Source organism: Musa acuminata, chromosome BXJ3-11, assembly GCF_036884655.1.
Source record: "Musa acuminata AAA Group cultivar baxijiao chromosome BXJ3-11, Cavendish_Baxijiao_AAA, whole genome shotgun sequence".
NCBI classification, from domain to species: domain Eukaryota; kingdom Viridiplantae; phylum Streptophyta; class Magnoliopsida; order Zingiberales; family Musaceae; genus Musa; species Musa acuminata.
This window is the reverse complement of record NC_088359.1, coordinates 6,084,936-6,103,271: the sequence shown is the minus strand read 5'-3', so window position 1 is coordinate 6,103,271 and position 18,336 is coordinate 6,084,936. Positions and strand designations below refer to the sequence as shown.

Genomic DNA, 18,336 nt, shown 5'->3' with positions numbered 1-18,336 from the left:
CTCCGCAGTACTGGACATCTCCAGTCGTCTCAGAAGAGATCTTGACCCCATGCTGACCTTCAATCGAAATCAGATCTGTAACGGACGGTTAAGATCTCACAGGATATTCGACTACAGTGCTAACCCGCTTCTCCATTGTGTTCCACGCCGCGACGGAGGTCGACGAAATATGTGCCGTCCACATCCCCAACCTTTGAAAGCGAGAAGTCTTTTCCCTACCAGGCTTTCGATACCCTCTAACTCAACCTTCCTTTGGTATTCGTGGGGCCCATGGTGTATCTCGAATCAGAAGGCGGTGACGTTGGAGAGTGACGTCGAAACGGGTAGTTCAATATTTCTGGACCAAAAGAACGGCGTCAGAATAGGGAATGAAGCGAGAAGCCTCTCCGCCTCTCCGCAGACGAAGACAAGCTTGGTTGAAATCGAGAAGGCCGCGATAAGGCATCCCCTTCTCCTCCGTGTCACCGAGAAATCTCATCCTTTTCTAGTTTTGATCTATTCTTCCGGTGGGTTACCACTCGTGTCTCGCTTAAAAGTTGGATTTTGGGCGCTAGGGTTCCGTCTTTTGGTTCTTGCTATCGTTGGGGAAGAGGAGGGAGGGAGGGAGCGAGGGAGGATGGGTTGGTGGCTGAGGAGTTGCCTTCAGTCGGTGCTGAAGTTGGTGAATTCGGTGATGGGGTTGGCGGGGATGGGGGTCATCCTCTACTCGCTCTGGATGCTTAGGTCGTGGTATAAGCACTTCAACGGCTCATCATTTGCAGGCGCCGTTTCCTCTCCTCCATGGTTTGTCTCGCTTATCCTGGTTTTCTACGGTTCTTTCCTTCTTGTCTTATTTTAATCGTCTCGAATGTTTCGGCAAGATGAATTCCAGATTGCCGTTTGGATGCATGTTGACTTGGCGAGTGATGCTTGATTGTAAAGGTCAACCTTATAACCTTATTAGGCATTATGATTTCTTCTCCTTCGAATCAAGTTCGTTCGTTAATATATGTTTGTGTTCCATTAAATGCGGTTGTAATTGCTGGTTAGCGGGGACCTTAAAAGAGGAAAGGATTATATGGAAAGAAATCTAGAAGATGAATAATGGTGCTTCAAGATGGTGTTGACCAGGGAACAAAGAATTGTTTAATTTGCTTTTATTTCAAAAAATGGATTTTCTTCTTCACCTTTTTCCGGCCATTCAGTTTCTTCTTTGGAGAACATGACTTTTAGGCTCTCAATTTTGCTTTAAGTAGTTGTAGGTCCAGATGTTTGGCTCTCATTTTTTTGTTTAGCTAGTTTGGATTCTGGTGTTGCCACTGAGTTAAGCCGATTCTGGAATTTGAATGAAATAAATGTGCTTCTTTCTGCTCATATTGTCTTTTTGATGGATCCTCCTGATTTATCTGTTTTGACTAGCGTACCGTTGATTATTTTAATTACATCAGACTGTTCCCTCATGTGCTTCAAAGGGTGAGGAATTTGGATTGATTTATATTAGATCTTGATTTGTATAGAAATATTCCTTCTTTTATGTTGCTATTTGAAAAGAATGAGTAAGCTTTTCATTGGTTGCTATCAAGAACCATGGGGTATATTAGTAGGTTTTTGAACATGTTATTTGAAACCATCAAGCAAGGTTTTTAATTTCGAATAATACCGCCTGTACCGGGCAGTACGTATCGGTCCGCCAGCAGATCGGTACGTAAACCATCCGCTACCGGGTGGTTCCGTCGATTGGGGTTGTTTCCGTCCCATTATCGTCGGTGACCGAGGGAGAAGAAAGAAGAGGGAGAAGGGGAAGAAAGAAAAGAGAAGAAGAGGAGAACCTGTGTCGCACTCCCTCCTTGTCTGTCGGTGACTTCTTATTCGTGTCCTCGACGTCGTGGGGAGAAGAGAGGCGATGTCGCCTCGTTTTTTCTGCGATATCACCTCGGCGACGTCGCCCCGCATGGGGAGAAGAGAGGTGACGTCGCAGAAAAAGATATATTTTTTACTTATATATATATATATATATATACACCAAGCGGTATATTGAAATATATCGCTTGGTATACAATACCGTACCGTACCGAGCAAATCTCGAAACTCCAGTACGGTACGAAATTTCAATCATTGCAATCAAGAAGAATAAATCTTCTCACATGGCTTCGAGTTAATGCTTATTATTGAGGCTTCAAGTCACGACCCCAGCTTGATAAGCTAACTAGCCTATCAACTTCGTTTGACCTAAACCACTGGTCAAAATGCTTAAGAAGAAGTTGATTGCAGTACATTTATCAGACTCTTATAAGTTAATTTTAGCCTTGTCCACTTTCGATATGTGACTAATCGAGGTGTTATAATTTTCTCCACTCAAGAGCTTGACATCCTTGTCAAGGTTCAGGTCGGCTTTGATACCAAAATGCCACGACCCAGGCCTGATAAACTAACTAGCCCATCAACTTCGTTTGACCTAAATTATTGACCAAAATGTTCAAACTGAAGTTGATAGTAGTACACTTATCAAACCTTTATAAGTCAATATTAATCTTCCTCACTTCTGATGTAGGACTAATCGGGGTGTTACAATTTCTCTCACTCAAGAGCTTGACATCTTCGTCAAGGCCTAATATAGCTCAGATTAAACCTCAACATAGTGCATGTGAGGTGTAGCCCAGTGGTGGCTCCACCAAAGTATGCAATATCGTACCGTACCAGAGTTTTGATGTTCGCTCGGTATAGTACGATATTGTATACCGAGCGGTATACCGTTCGGTATACCGCTCGGTATATATATATAAATATAATTCAACGACGACGTCGAAGCGACGTCACCTCTCTCTTCTCTTAAGCGGGGCAACGTCGCCTTGTATATATATATATATATATATATATATATATATATATATATATATATATATATATATATATATATATATATATATATATATAAAAATTAATAAATATATATTTATATATAAAAGATTATATATATTTATATATATATATTTTTTATAAAAGGTGACGTCGCATCGCCTCGACGACGTTGTCTCGTATATATATATATATATATATATATATATATATATATATATATATATATATATATATATATATAATATTTTTATATTCGGCGACGTCGCGTCGCTTTTTCCTTCTCCCACGCGGGGCGACGTCGCCCCGCCGAGGCGACGTGACGCTGTCGAGGCGTTATATATATATATATATATATATATATATATATATATATATATATATATATATATATATATATATATATATATATATATATATATATATATATATATATATATATATATATATATATATATATATATATATATATATATATATATCGTTCCTTCCGGTAATGAGCGGTCTGTGTACCGGTCAACTGACGGACCGTTATGTACCGCCCGTACCAGGCGGTATTATTCAAAATTGCATACCTTGGGCTCCACGCCATGACGAGTCCTCTAACTCCATCCACAAGTAGTCATTTCTTACTCAAGCCTCTCACTATACCCAAATACAAGGTTGACTTTGATACCAAATAGTCACGACCCGAGCATGATAAGCTAATTGGCTCATCAACTTCGTTTGATCTAAACTACTGGTCAAAATACTTTAGTTGAAGTTGATAGCAATGCACTCATCAAATCTTGGTCTTGCCCACTTTCGTTGTGAGACTAATCGAGATGTTACACTTCATATATTCCTTTCTCTTTTCTTTCGGCCAAAGACAATATTTTCATTGTCAATTTACATATGAAGTTTACCACTTGTTTTTTGGGGATTCACAAGTAGCAGGTTATCCTTTATGGTTTTATCAGTTGTTATGTTTTTTCAATGTCAAATTTCTTTATGGCATGGTGCTATTTTGATTATAGATTAATTTGATATTAATTACTATTTTTGTTTTCAATTTCTGTCATCTTTTCTGGCATTGTGTGACTGAAGTGATTAACCCTTTCTCTTCTCACTCTCTTCTTTGATGAGATATGAGTTGTTGCCTTATATATGCAGTATAACTTTTTAATGCTCAAAAAGTTTTCTTCCGCTCACTGAACAAATGGTTTTTTTAAAATGTATTTTTCATATTTGTTTTCCATCATGGTGCATCTTGTTTTCATGCATGTTATGTCCAGGTGATATAACATTGAATTAAAATTTCCAACAATATTTCTCATAAAAGATAGTTTCATGCTTATTGATCCATCAAATTATATGCTTCAAAGGTGGAAATTTTCTTTTCTTTATGCTATAAAATATGTTCTTGTAGAACTCTTGTTCTAGATTATTTTGACATCATCTTCTATAAGCAATCATGATTGTATATTATTTTGACATTATCTTCTTCTGTTTTAGTTAAATGTAAATTATCCAATCCATGATTGTATATCCAATAAATAGCAAACACCACTGATTTAGATGTCCTTTGACATACAGGTTCATTTACGCTTTTCTTGGACTAGGCATTTACCTTTGTTTGATTACATGCTCTGGTCACATCGCTGCTGAAACAGCTAACGGCCAATGTCTTTCTTGTGTATCCTTTTCCAAAATGTAAATCAGGCTTTTCTCTATTGAGATGATCTTGATTTGTTTTATATATATTGATGAAATATTTTCCATCTCAACTATCATGTTCCTAAGTGTCATTAGATTGAAAAGAGAAGTTCTTTTGTGATTTTATTGTACTTCTCCAAGAATCAAGGTCTACTATATGCATTAATTCATTAATTATCTTTGACTAAATTAAAATAATTAATATGGATTGCTTGAGTCGTTTATTGTTCTAATGGAGTTCGTCTAAACTTATTGCATAATTTCCTATCTGAGAGGATGGTGAATTACAACAGGCTTACTTTCCTATAATAATAGTTATGCTACAGTACACTGCCAATTCTGAGAGGATGGGTTTGCTCCTATTTAGGAGTTACTTCTCTTCCTTCTAGAGAAAAATAAGGTGAGGAGGTGAACAAAGAGGAAGTAGTACTTTAAGTGAGATAATAGGGAGAGGAGAAGAAAGAGAGATGGGAAAGGGACAATTTATTATCACAGAAAATAAAGTATATATTGCAAGATTACACCCAAGGGCTACAAGAAACTAATATTTGTAAGGATATTGGATGTCTTTAGCATCTTACGTTCTTCACACTTCTGCTCTCATTCTAAATCCAAATTCGAGATGTTTCTCTTACACTAGAATGGATTGCATTTCTTCTTTCAGAACTTTACATCTGTCTGCTCTACATCCCATAGTGATGGTGATCCCATTTCACAAGTGAGATGGATTTTCATTTCTTTTAGTAGTGAAATGGAGTGTCAATGTTCTTTTTGTCTGTACTTACGTTGGTATCTTTCAAGGCAACCATCTTGTGTTTCTTCTCTGGTCATTTACCTATTTATAGAGTTTCATAGCATGCTTATCTAGAGAAATCTCCCCCTTGCTGCTTGCCTTGTAGAACTTAGGTATATTGATGGAATGAATTCTACAATACGAAAAATCAGAGAATATGAGTTCCTAAATTTCAGGCAGATGTGGATATTATTCCTTTGATATCCTCATTTACCCTTTTGGTGTATTATCTACATGATCTGTTAGAATTTTACGGCTTTTTAAAACCTGACAAGCACATTGCAGGTTTATTATAATAAGATGTGATTATGCTTATCTGAGAATAATGCATTTCATATTTTAATCGAGTGAGCTTTGAAGCCAAATTGAGATGAGTGTTTCTTGGTCTGGCAATAAGTCAAATTTGTATGAAGAATGTTAATAACCAAATTTGATTTCAGAGTTTCTTGTTAGCTCTTTCTTGTTAACCTTAACCAGCAGTGCAGTACATGGTATTTGTGTTTCTGCTTGTCATGATGGAGGCTGCATTAATTGCAGATATATTTCTGAACAGAGAATGGGAGGAGGTAAGAATCGCCCTGAATTTCTTATTTAGAAAATTTACTCTAGGTATGTTTTACATACATTTTCATATCCTATACTCCCTATGCATCAGGATTTCCCAGAGGATCCAACGGGAAAATTTGATGAGCTAAAGAATTTTGTGAGATCAAATTTTGAAATGTGTAAATGGATAGGTTTGTTGGTTGTGGCTGCACAAGTGAGTAATCTGTTCTCATTTATGCATTTGCTTCTGGCAACTTTACTTTCATTCTGTTACCTGTCAGGATTATTGAATTATAAACCCAAACTCTAAACATTGAGAAGTGAAGGTTCAGTGGCTGGTAGTTAGTTAGTTAGTCTATTTAGGTAGTGTTATATTATCTTGCTACTATTAATCTGCATTTGGAAAACAGTGTGAGGACATTCTTTCACAAAGTGAAACAAGTCTCTCGATCATGCACATGTGATTGGTACAGTGCCCATATATATCTTCTACAATGCAGACTTAGGGGTCTGTTTTCTTCAAGTTCTTTCGGTGTTACTTTCTTAAAATTTATGCTCTCTTATAATTTTTTGTATAAATTATGCCAAGGACATTTTTTTTCACGTATGAGCGGACATGGTCAAATTTGTGCCAAATACATACAAATCCTACATATTGGTAGTTTAATGAATCCGATTTAGGTATCTATAACTTAATACTAGGTTCACATTGTGGTTGGGCTTCAGGGTTACTCAGACCTATCTGGTTATCCATATGTTAAGGAGAGTTGCTCTTTCATTGATGTGACATGATTTTTTGCTGATTCTTTCAACATCATCTTAGATTTTCGTTTTCTGGCTAGAGATACATCTTTTGCTGGATCTTGATACTTTTTCCATCCCACTTGAACTTCTCATGGATATTAGGGTGTTAGTATTCCTTTTGAGGTTAGCTCTTCATGTTGTGCATTCCTGGATAACGTTTCATAACCATTTCTTTGTTGGGTTTTGAGTTTTGCGATCTTGATTTAGTGTCTCTATCAAAGACTGTTTCGGCTCAACATGTATCACCAGTTTCAGCTCCTTGATCTTACCACGACATGGGTCCGTCGTCTAAGTGTATGTACAGGTTTATACATTACCATAGTGCACTAAAGTAAAATGTCTTGTGTCAGATGTCACAAGTACACTACTTGAAAATCTATTTTGTCTACTTGGTGTAATTCTTGTTCGTGCAATCTTTTTCAACATATATTTCAAAATGAAAGTTCTTCACTTGGGGGATGTTTGGTAGAGTCACACTTTGCCCTGAATTTCCAGGCATTTTCTATCTTCACGGCTATGGTGCTTAGGGCTCTCGGACCAGACAGTTCAATTGATTATGACAGCGATGACGACTTTGTCCCAGCTAGGCTGCCTCTTCTGAGAAACGAGGTTCAGCAAACTTACCAGACCGCTGCCCCAAGCTTGTCTTTGAAGATTGATTCTTGAATTGTAAGCAAACCCATGAGAAGATGACATGCTTTGCTGCTTGCATCTGAGCATTCTTGATATAATAGTCTTCTAACTTCTTTTTTAAATTTTCGCAGGGGTAAGTGATGAAGACTGGTTTTTGATCCCAAGACCTTACAACTATCTAACAAAATTTTCTCCGGTGAAACCGCGCTTAGTTAATTACGGCGTTCCTTCTCTCCAGACGAATATTATACTTTGGATATGGCGGTTCGTTTCAATGCTAATACAATGCATGTACCATTCATGTGGAAGTAAACTAATGTATAAATGTTGTTCAAATTGACAAAGCATGTATGACTGCCTATTTTTAGCTTTGTTCCTGACACAGTAGCCGCCGTAGTGTCTTTGACTTTGTTGCAGTTTGCTGTGGTCACGCAAATGTTTTCTGGAGTTGCAAGTGTGGCGATGGTATGCTTTCATGAGATGGTCAAAGCTTGGATTGCAGTTTTCTCTGGAGGACCTTAAGATTTATTTTATGGCTATTGATCATCTACTTCATCATCTTCCAAATCTGATATAGGTTAGTTTCATCCCCTCTAAATTTATCTTCTGAGGAACATTTTTAACTCTAATTCCAGGATTAATCAAGATTAAACAATCCTATCTAGTGAGAACCCCAAACTCTAATTTCAACCCATTCTAAAACTCAGAAGGCTTCCCCCAAACCTAATGCTTTGTCAGAGCTTCAATATTGGTCACCCATCATGTACTGGTAAAAGTCTCCATCCAGTCTTACGTTAGACATGATGTGGTTCTATGGAATTTGGGTTTTGGTTGCGTGCATGCCGATCAAGTTAAAACACTCGATCACGGTTCCTTTTCTAAAATTATAATTTTTATAATTAATTATCATAAATTAAAAAAAAAACAAAAATTATGTCATACTTATTTTTTTTGTTTAGTTGACCTTTTATTATATTTGATCATAATATTTATTCAAAAAAATTAATTTCAATTGATTTATGAGTCTTTTTATTATTAAAAAAATATCTCAGATTAAAATAAATAGGAACGTCATGCCATAAAAAAAATAATAAAATAAAAATCAATAATAGAGATGTTTCCGGTAAAATGTCGGATGTCGATCACCAACCCCACATCCCATTGCATCAAAGGAAAACAAAATTCAACGACGTTTGATGGCTGCCAAGGGGAAAACTCCCACCATCCTTTAGCCATTAATGCGAACGCATCTCGGTTCACGTCAATCTCAGAGAAACATGAAACCAATGTCCACCACGCGTCGGCGGACGATCGTCCATCCGACCAGCTGTTCCGGTCGAGCCATCGAAGATTGGAGCGCGCCGTTCTATTGGATCCATCACGAGGGTCCCCACAATTTTACGGGGATATCCACGACGTGTTTCCCGGCTTTGGTGTTTTGGCCTGGCTACGTGATCTTGTTCTTTGTTGTTTCCTGGTGCATTTTACCGATCATCCTCGACCGCGGACCGCGGACCGCGCGGCCAGCGTCGAAGACGAAGAAAGAAGACAGTTGCGACTACCTTCGGGACAACGAGTTCCCATTTGCCTTTCCCGGGGAGACGTAGAGTTTGGGAGGAAGCGGAGGTGCGGAGTCATCCCTCCTTTTTGTCGTGAGCGAACTCCTCGCTGTCTACTTTTAGTAGCCCCTCCCTCCTCTTCGGCTTCGGAGTTCTAGGGCTTCGAAGGGAGTCCAAGGAGCTGTAGTTCGAAGCAGAAGATCTGGCTTCCGACAGGTTTGATCTCTTCTCTCTTCTTTCGCGGCGTCTTTATCCCCCTGCCCCCCCCCCCTCTCTATTGTCTATTTTGCCCTAATTGTTGTTTGATAGGGTTATACATTCTTGCTCGATAGGGATTGCTCGTTCACCATTTAATTTGCGTTGCAGTAGTCGCTGTCTTGGAATCTCCACGCATTCATGGAGACGTAGTTTAAAGCAGATCTGGGTTCTGGTAGGTCTAATTTCTTCTCTCTTCTTGCGTGGCTTCTTTTTTCGCTTTTAGCTCACCCTGCTTGCTTTGTGTTGCTGGTTCGATATTTAGTTCACTGGTGTAGTGATCGCTGTCCTGTTTGAAGAAGGTGTCAGTCCGGATTCCTGGGTGTAGACTTTTTTTGTATTTTACCCAGGTTTTTAGTTCTACTTCTGTTTTAAGTGATCTGATAGTTGAATTATCATAGTTGTTGTGTCAGTTATGTACCAGAACTTTGCTAATAAAAGTAGAGAGTAGCCTGTTGGCTGTGATATCATATTGAGCATGTTTGATCATACGAAGAAACAAATTTGTATATTAACTTTAGAACGTAAAATTTGAGTGCATGGGTTGGAATATCTTTTGAAACTTAGTGGAGAGGGGTGTTAAAAGATTTAGGCATCTTGGACTAATTAGTTGACAAGATGGAGAGATTGATTAAGATATTATTTATAGAGTATATATTGAGAGTTAAAGGTGGAGATGGGTGTCAAGAGTTTTATCTGATCAATTATACCTTTTAGATCGAAGGAAAATTTCGTAAAACAATTGTTAGACCAACGGATTTGAGTGTTGGGTAATTAGTTAAAAAATAATATATACAAAAAGTTTGTGTCATTGAGATTAGAATATTGAGGTGGATGTGTGGAATTCATTCGTGAATAATTATGTGTATTTGATATATAATGAAATGAGGAAGAATAATTACTCCTTAGACCTTGTAGTGGCAGGAGTTCAGTGCACTAATTGATATGATATGCATTAATTTTTATGTCAGGCACTGCTAAGCCTTGTATCAGCATAACATGTTTTTAGTAAGAGTTTGATGGCAATTAAAATATAAAACATATTCTTTTTCACAGATGACATTTCATTACTGTCAGACTGCAGGCAGCATATGTGATATATCTGACAGCTGTGACACGTGCAACAAGTTGATATGAACTGTTCCTGTTTTGATGCTTTACTGTCCAGGAAAAAACTTCGTCAACATTCTGAGCAAGAACTAGCCGGTAAGAACTTCTTGAAAGCATTTATGCTTTCACATTTTCTTCTCCGTGATATGCTAGAGGTTTCCAAGTTTCAGGGATGTTAATTATGGAAAAGAATGTGGAATGTGGGAAATTGGGAGGCACACCGGTGATATAGGAGAAAACTTTTTATTACTGTGATAACTACTATGATTTCCTCAGAATCAGTTGGGCACATGTAACATGCAAAGTAGCTTATTTCTGATTGTTTGGTTGGTGTTCCATGACCATTTGATTTGCATGTGTAAGATGTAAAATGTAAATTTGGGGTTAAGTATTTCATTTTTCTTACTCTTGTACTTTTGTTTGGGTCAATGTTTATTACTGTGATATAGGAGAAAACTTTTTATTACTGTGATAACTACTATGATTTCCTCGGAATCAGTTGAGCACATGTAACATGCGAAGTAGCTTATTTCTGATTGTTTGGTTAGTGTGCCATGACCATTTGATTTGCATGTGTAAGATGTAAAATGTAAATGTGGGGTTAAGTATTTCATTTTCTTTACTCTTGTACTTTAGTTTGGGTCAATGTTTACAAGATTCATTTGTATCTGGTGATTTGGCCACTAATTTTTTCCCTGAAGAATGTTGGTGGAAGATTCCTTGGTATCATAATCCTATTGCAGCCTATTTTCTACATAATGTAGATCTTTTCTGCACGTTTTTGTATTTGATTGACTATTAATTGAATGGTAACATTCTTCCTTTCACTAGTAAGGCCAAGTCTTTGTTCGGAATCACTGGTTCTTATTGTAGTAAAATGGGATTATCAGGTGAAAGGTTGCTGATAACTCCATGTCAATATAATAATTTTCTTTCTGAACTGACATAAAGTGAAGTGCAACTTAAAGGGTCAATTTCTCAAAACTATACATACCTACAAATATAATTCTAGGCAACCATAAATGCCTGTCAGGAATTGCAATTATTTGTGCATTTTATTGCAACGAAAAATAGATTGTAAGTTTGTATTATGTGATATAGGGTATCTATACTAACATTGACTTCTTCCTCTAATCCAGGGTTTTCATCTGACAAAAAAATAAAGATTTTCTCCTACAGTGATCTGAGTTCAGCAACAGATAATTTTTGTCCGGACAAAAGGATAGGTCGGGGTGGTTTTGGAACAGTATACAAGGTAAGAGAATCAGCACTTTCTGTTTTCTTTTTGTCTGATGTGGGTGACCACTGAAGTCAACTTGAATTTATATGCTTAATAAATTTACTGTTGCTGATGGATTTTATTCCCATGTGACAAATTGGTTTTCAGTTTATTTATGCTGGGCAGATGACGAAACATAGAGCTCTAGCTCTAAACTGCTTCTACATTAAAAAATTCTTTACAGTGGATTAATATCTAATGTTTCATTAAAAAATGAAAACCTTGAGAAATATTTAGTGTCCTCATAAACATGCTGCAACTTTATGCAATAAACAATTATCACATGTAGGAATGTAAGATGACTTCTGGTCTTTTGTAACTTAATATTGATCCAATGGAGAAGTTGCTAATATGTGATTTGATGTATTATTTCTAGTTTTACTGGATAAAATTTGTAGACTGATAAATCATAACCTTTCTGGAATTGCACACATTGACTAATAACATCATTTTTTGAATTGCACATATTGACTCTTACACCCTTGATGTGATTCCTCCATTTGGATCAGTTTATGATCACTAGGGGGGATTTGTTTTTCTCCCTTTTTTTTCATGGATGGTACTAATAGTTAATGGATCTGAAGATATATCATGATCTTTGGTAATGTTATTGTCTTAGTTAACCATGTTTTGTTGACATGATGATTGCAACTTTTGTGCATCTATTTTCAAGAAGTATATTGAATATGTGAAATTGGAATGTCGGTCAATAATGATGAACTTACTGGAATAGACTTAACTAATTAAGAAGATGCTAAATGATCTACATCAAGAGTAAATCTTGGTACAGTATTGGTACCAGCTGGTGGTCGGATTGGTAGGATACTGATATTTAGTGTCGGTATGCATTAGTGGTTGGTACTAGCCAGATCACTATAAGGAGGGAGGGGCAGAGAGAGAGGGATGTGATGGGGGAGTGTTACAGTACTGTGCAGCGAAGGAGAGATGGGGATGTGGCAATGCAGATGAGCAATAGAAGAGCAATGGCAGTGATGAGAAGGAGATGGTGGTGTGGAAGGAGAAGAGCCTATGGTGGAAGAAGAGAAAGGAAAAAAAAACCAAAAACAAAGTTAAAATGTACAGCAGGTACTGCTTATATGAAAAGATTGATTAAACTTGATCACCAGGGAACTTTGACACTGGCTTACATTAAAACAATTAATCAATTACTAAAAATCTCTCTCTTACTCTGGTCAAAATGATGTTAATTTTACTATTATTTCATACATAAGTTATAATTGTTTTACTTTGAACTGCAACTTGATCATTCAACTTAGGTATTTCTACATGAAAAGTAACAGCAATCCTCGTAGAACTACAAGCTCATCTGTTTCTTTTTCATATTATTATATGACAGGGCACTCTAAGGAATGGAGTAACAGTTGCAATAAAGGTGCTATCTGCAGAATCCAAGCAAGGAGTGAAGGAATTCTTGACTGAGATTGATACAATTGCAAATGTTGGGCACCCAAACCTTGTTGAGCTTATAGGTTGCTGTGTCCAAGATAGCAGCCGCATTTTAGTGTATGAGCATATGGAGAATGGTAGTCTTGATCGCACTTTGCTAGGTAACCTTGACAAAGTTAAACAAGTATGATGAGTTAAAAACAATAAGTTTTGCTTTGTCTTCTTTTAAAAATTCTTTTACTTTCTAGGTATGAATATTGACAAGTCTACCAAGCTGAGTTGGAATATCAGATCTGCAATTTGTATAGGCACTGCTAGAGGTCTTGCTTTTCTTCACGAAGATCTTGAACCTCCTATCGTGCACAGAGACATCAAAGCTAGCAATATTCTTCTTGACAGTAATTTTGACCCAAAAATTGGTGATTTTGGTTTGGCAAAGCTTTTTCCTGATAATGTTACTCATATCAGCACACGTGTAGCTGGAACAACGTAAGCCATCCATAACTACTTGTGTAAGTTTTACCTTGATTATTAGGTTGAATAACTTGTAGTCCATGAACATAAAAATTTGGAGTGCGTCATAAATTAATAATTTAACTAGCAGAACTAGTTTGGTTTTTTAGTGCTTTCATCATTAAACTCACATGTAGAGCCATCATAAAAAAAATTATTGATCTTTTAATAATTTTGGCTATTAGATAATGAAAGGACACTGTTGCCCCACAACACAAAATGTGTCAGTTGATTAAATGTGAAATATTTGTAATTTTAATATTGAATCATTTGGAATTATGAACACGATTGTATTTTAAGTACATGTATCGCTTAACCATTTTAACCATTGAATGTTGCATGAAGAAAGTATTTTCCTTCAAACTAGCAGAAAGGATAACTGGTCCAATCTTAGACCTAAGATGTTATTCAGGAGGCCCTTCATGTCATGGATTTCACCAACTTCCACATTGATGAAGAATTTGATTTTTAAATTAAGAATTATTGCCTTAACACAGTAAACTACAAATAGACATATGTCAACATGTTCTTTCAAAATTGGAATTTGTCAAACAGAGCAGAATGGTATTTAGTGTGCTGTATTCTGCCTTCTTGAGAGGATTTAGCTAAATAAGGCTGTTGGTTTTCTTCTTGTCTAGATGACTATGGACAAAATGGTCAGCCAAAAGTGTTGTTGATACCCAAAAATTTTGTTAAACTTGGCACATTGTTGCAATATAGTTCTTCCTGCTGCTGCTACCCTGGGATTATAGGAGTGTAACAAAAAATAAAAATAAAGTGATGCAACAAACTGAGAATTGTCATATGCCCAACATATTTTTCCCTTGTGTTACTTACATGTGCGATATTCAATGCAGTGGTTATTTGGCACCTGAGTATGCCTTGCAGGGCCAGTTAACTAAGAAGGCTGATGTGTATAGCTTTGGGGTCCTTGTTATTGAAATAATTAGTGGCAGAAGTATTTCAAAGTCATACTTGTCAGGCGTGAATCAGTTTCTCTTAGAGCAGGTAAGTCATCACTCAACATTATACATACTTTTTAGTTTTTACTGATTTGCTTAGATGCCATTTCTTGCCTTTATAGTTTATATTTATTGATTTCCCTGAAATTGTCTTGCTTGGCATTAATAGTGGATGTTTCTTACACTATATGTTGCACTTTTTGGTTTAATTGGTTAAAGATAAATTAACCATGGCAATAGAAGTATAGTTGATAACCACGTGCTCAATCCATCTATCACAAACCTGCATAGATGCATGTGTTACATTAAAAAGCTAACCCAAATGTACAAGGATCCTACCAGTGCATGGTGAGGGTCAATGCATAAAGCTTTACCCTGCAAATAAAGATATTGTTCCTATGACTTATGTCATGGTCATCCCGGTTGCAAAGTAGCAACCTCAAATATACTAAAACATTTGCTTACTAAGGCACTCTGAATTAATTTATGTGAACGACATACAATGTTTGCAGCACATGGAGCTGAAGTCCAAGTTTATTTCAGTAGATTTTATAGTGTCATGATGCTGTGAATATTTAACTTGGTGAAAAGCTTCTCAAGATAGCTTATAGCTTCCTCATTTTTCAATTAATATTCAATCTGAAATATTGTCAAATTAATTCTTTCAATGATCTTAGCAAAATTAGTTGTTTCAATCTAAATATTGTCACTACTAAAGTTCATTGGACCACGATGTATCACCCAGTATGGGCGGTATGTATAGTCCAATAGGAGACTAATACGAGCGGTATATATTAGTTTGTCGGTATGTCTCACCGTACCATGAGTTGGTATATTGAAACGTATCGTACCGACGGCTAGTTAGTATATCAGGACGAATCGATAAGATGAACCATGATCACCACTACTAATAATCTACTCTCCACAAAGGCTAAGATTCAAAATATATACAGAATCTAAAACAAAAAAGAGGTGGCCGCCTTTATTTTTGTTTTTCTCACAGGACACTTGTGATATCTTCCCCTTGATAAATTGAATGCCAATCCCAGATTTTGTTCTTACCACAATTTATGTTTTGTGGACGTACAGACATGGCAGCTTTTTCAGGAGGGAAGGCTTAAAGAACTGATAGATCCGGTGCTGCAAGAATATCCAGAAGAACAAGTTCTGAAGTTTATTAAGGTAGCCCTCTTCTGCACCCAAGCAGTAGCTGTACGGCGACCTTCGATGACACAGGTTGTACATATGCTGTCCCAGCCCATCAGACTCAATGAGAAGGAATTGACACCCCCAGGCTATGTGGAAGGCTCTTCCAGCACGAGAAAAGCTTCTGAAGGAACAATCTCCAGCAGCACCCAGTTTAAGGGATCGACCACCATCGACTCCGCTGCTCAATTCACATTGAGTCCTATTACTTTTACACAATTGGTTCCAAGGTGAACTTTGCCCTGCCCAAAGATGATCACATTCCCACACTGCAAGCGGCAAATCGGTGTGAGTCTTTCTTTTTTTGGTTATAAATTAGGAAGAAATTTTAATTACAACAAGATTGTTCACAAACTGAGACCTAGAAACAATAGGTAGTGAGTCGTGCTATATGCTACAATTATTTGGTTTGACCATACCATTAGTTCTGTATTATGTTGTGCAAACGGTATTAATTTGTCTTTTGAATAAAATTGTGTGTTTTATCTTTTTAATTTTGACAAATAATTGCGGTATTGTCCGGTATGTTTGTGATGGCTCAAGCTTTACTGGCCATATCATTATGCTTCTGCTAGTAGGTTTCATCTTTGCACTAGTTTGGCGTTCATGTCGATAACTTCAGCGTGTTCCTACGTTAAAGGAATTCTCAAATCCTGGTAAGCTTATACGCTAACATGTCTGCACTTATATTATTAACATTATTGCAGAAGGCAGACCAGGAAAGACGAACACGACAAGGAATGCCGGAGAAAGAGAACTAATTCTACCTCCTGATTCCGTTGCAGAAACATAAAAGGCTTGCATGCATCTGCCCTGGTCTTTGTCGAGGGAATCAGTGCACTTCTTCATCGTCTTTTTGCATCCTTGGCTGCTGCAGTGGGGCTTCGACCATCTCCAATCCTTCCTCAGTCCTCCCTCCTGCACGAGCTTCTCACCTCCCTCCATGTTTCTGTGCTCCGGAGTCCACGGGCCTCCTCCTCTCCTGCCGAGCAACTCAGGCACCTCGTCCATTGCCGACAAAGAGGTACCGGCAGCAGCAAGTATCGCAACCATGTAGCAGGAAATCTTCATGGCTTAGCATTTGCTCGCTTCTTGCTTTCTTTACTGTTAGCATACAGGTTTGGTTTCACGAGACTTAAACAGCTGCTACAGAGCTGCTTGCAGCGCATGGCGCAACAAACTGCAGCAAACAAAAGGGGCGTGCCCTTTCTGCATGGAGAGCGTGAGCTACCGGTGGAAGACAACCAAATGCATTAAGAGTGTTTGAACTATTGAAGCCACAGACTCTCTTCGTACATCGTTATCATGAGAAAACATAGAATCCAAGAAACGAAAGAGAAGATAATGCAGAAAAATAGTTGAATTTCCACATCTGCCCGTAACTTTCGTCTGCCTCGTTCCTGCTTGGATGTCAAGGCCACCGGAACGCTACTCGTAATGCATATATGTTGATAAGGGTAATAATGGTGACATGACGTGCTACGACGTCAGCCATGACTGAACGACACTCTGCCCAAAGAAGGCAATAATGTCGACGCGACATGCGTCGACGTCACCCGCTCTCAGACAACGACTTCGTCGTCGTCCGACCCAACATGCTTGGCCGAGGAAGAGGAGGACGACGACCGGGGCGTGCCCATAACCTGCGGCAGTTCGGTCCTTCCCGCCACGCCAACACCAGTGTCAGACGCTACCAGGAGTACGAGCCTGCCCCTGCAAGCGGGCACATCGGGAAACAGTAAACTCCCCTATAAATACCCCCGAGTTCTAAACGATGAAGGGGGGGAACAAACACAGACAAAAAACTCCACTCCACATCATCTAACTTGATCGTCGGAGGGGTCGGGCCGAGCTTCCGACCCGACCTGTGTCCAGGTACAAGGGCGGGGTTGCATCTTCCCGGCGCTGCGGAAAAGCTTCCCTCCCGATGCAACGTCCCGACCGGACCACCGTAATCGGCCACCTTGGCGGTCTCGAGGAACGCCGTACAAGATCCCCGCGCATTCGGACCCAAACCAAGCCGCGTCGGCCCCGAGGCCACAGCATAAAGTTATTTGCCACTAATAGATTGGCGCTAGAAGGAGGGTCGTCCGAATGTCGAGAGATCAGCAGATCCACTCTAACGAACACGCGGCTGTCGGATTGCCCACGATCAGCACCCCGGGGGAACATCCCCCGCGTGATGAATCTTGAGACGAACGCCCCGCCGCAACGTCGGAATGCTACTGGCGGTTGTTCAACGACCCGGGTTTATCACCGCCTGACGGTGCCCCCGCCGGCCCGTTGCCGGTATCGCCCGAAGCCTTTCACGACCTCGCTCATCAAGTTCGAGCTCTGACGGGCGTGGTGCAAACTATCATCCTGCTCGTCTCCCAACTGACGCCCCCGCATATGACCCGGCCTTTGCAACAGCAGGGGGCCCCCACCCGGACTCATGCACCACTTCCCGAGCTCCCCGCTTCGCCTCGGAACCGAATAGCCCAGCCCGGGAACCGAGAGGCGGAAGATACGATGAGTCGCTCAGAGCCCGAGGCGCTATCTGCGGACCCGACGAACGCCCTGCGAGCCCAGTTGCACCTTGTTAGTCAACGACTCGACGAAGTACAGCAGGAGGTTCGCAGGTCAAAGGGAGATCTGGGGGCGGACGGACACCAAGGGTCCCCGTTCGCTCCCGAAATACAAGATCAAGTGAATCCACCGCATTTCCGGCTCCCTTCGCTGGATGCCTACAACGGCGTT

At 39.0% G+C, this 18,336-nt stretch overlaps 2 protein-coding genes across 8 annotated transcripts; both read left to right on the top strand.

Annotated features, from left to right (window-relative positions):
- Positions 1–234: 234 nt before the first annotated feature.
- Positions 235–7,715, top strand: LOC135652572 (tetraspanin-19-like). Its single transcript, XM_065173591.1, has 6 exons — positions 235–783; positions 4,411–4,510; positions 5,809–5,889; positions 5,979–6,083; positions 7,169–7,342; positions 7,438–7,715. The coding sequence occupies exons 1-5, from the start codon at positions 617–619 to the stop codon at positions 7,337–7,339; spliced, it is 624 nt and encodes a 207-aa protein (XP_065029663.1). The 5' UTR covers positions 235–616; the 3' UTR covers positions 7,340–7,342; positions 7,438–7,715.
- Positions 7,716–8,581: 866 nt separating this feature from the next.
- LOC103970635 (putative serine/threonine-protein kinase) lies at positions 8,582–16,091 on the top strand. 7 transcript variants are annotated; one of them, XM_009384495.3, is made up of 9 exons: positions 8,582–9,081; positions 9,232–9,295; positions 10,177–10,326; positions 11,370–11,485; positions 12,867–13,077; positions 13,165–13,405; positions 14,287–14,437; positions 15,481–15,573; positions 15,649–16,091. In XM_009384495.3, the coding sequence occupies exons 3-9, from the start codon at positions 10,254–10,256 to the stop codon at positions 15,829–15,831; spliced, it is 1,068 nt and encodes a 355-aa protein (XP_009382770.2). In that variant the 5' UTR covers positions 8,582–9,081; positions 9,232–9,295; positions 10,177–10,253; the 3' UTR covers positions 15,832–16,091. The 7 variants fall into 7 exon arrangements, with proteins under 7 accessions (XP_009382770.2, XP_065031517.1, XP_065031515.1 ...); XM_065175445.1 differs by having other exon boundaries at positions 8,584–9,081; positions 9,235–9,295; positions 10,198–10,326; positions 15,481–16,091; XM_065175443.1 differs by having other exon boundaries at positions 8,584–9,081; positions 9,235–9,295; positions 15,481–16,091.
- The last annotated feature ends 2,245 nt before the right edge of the window (positions 16,092–18,336 follow it).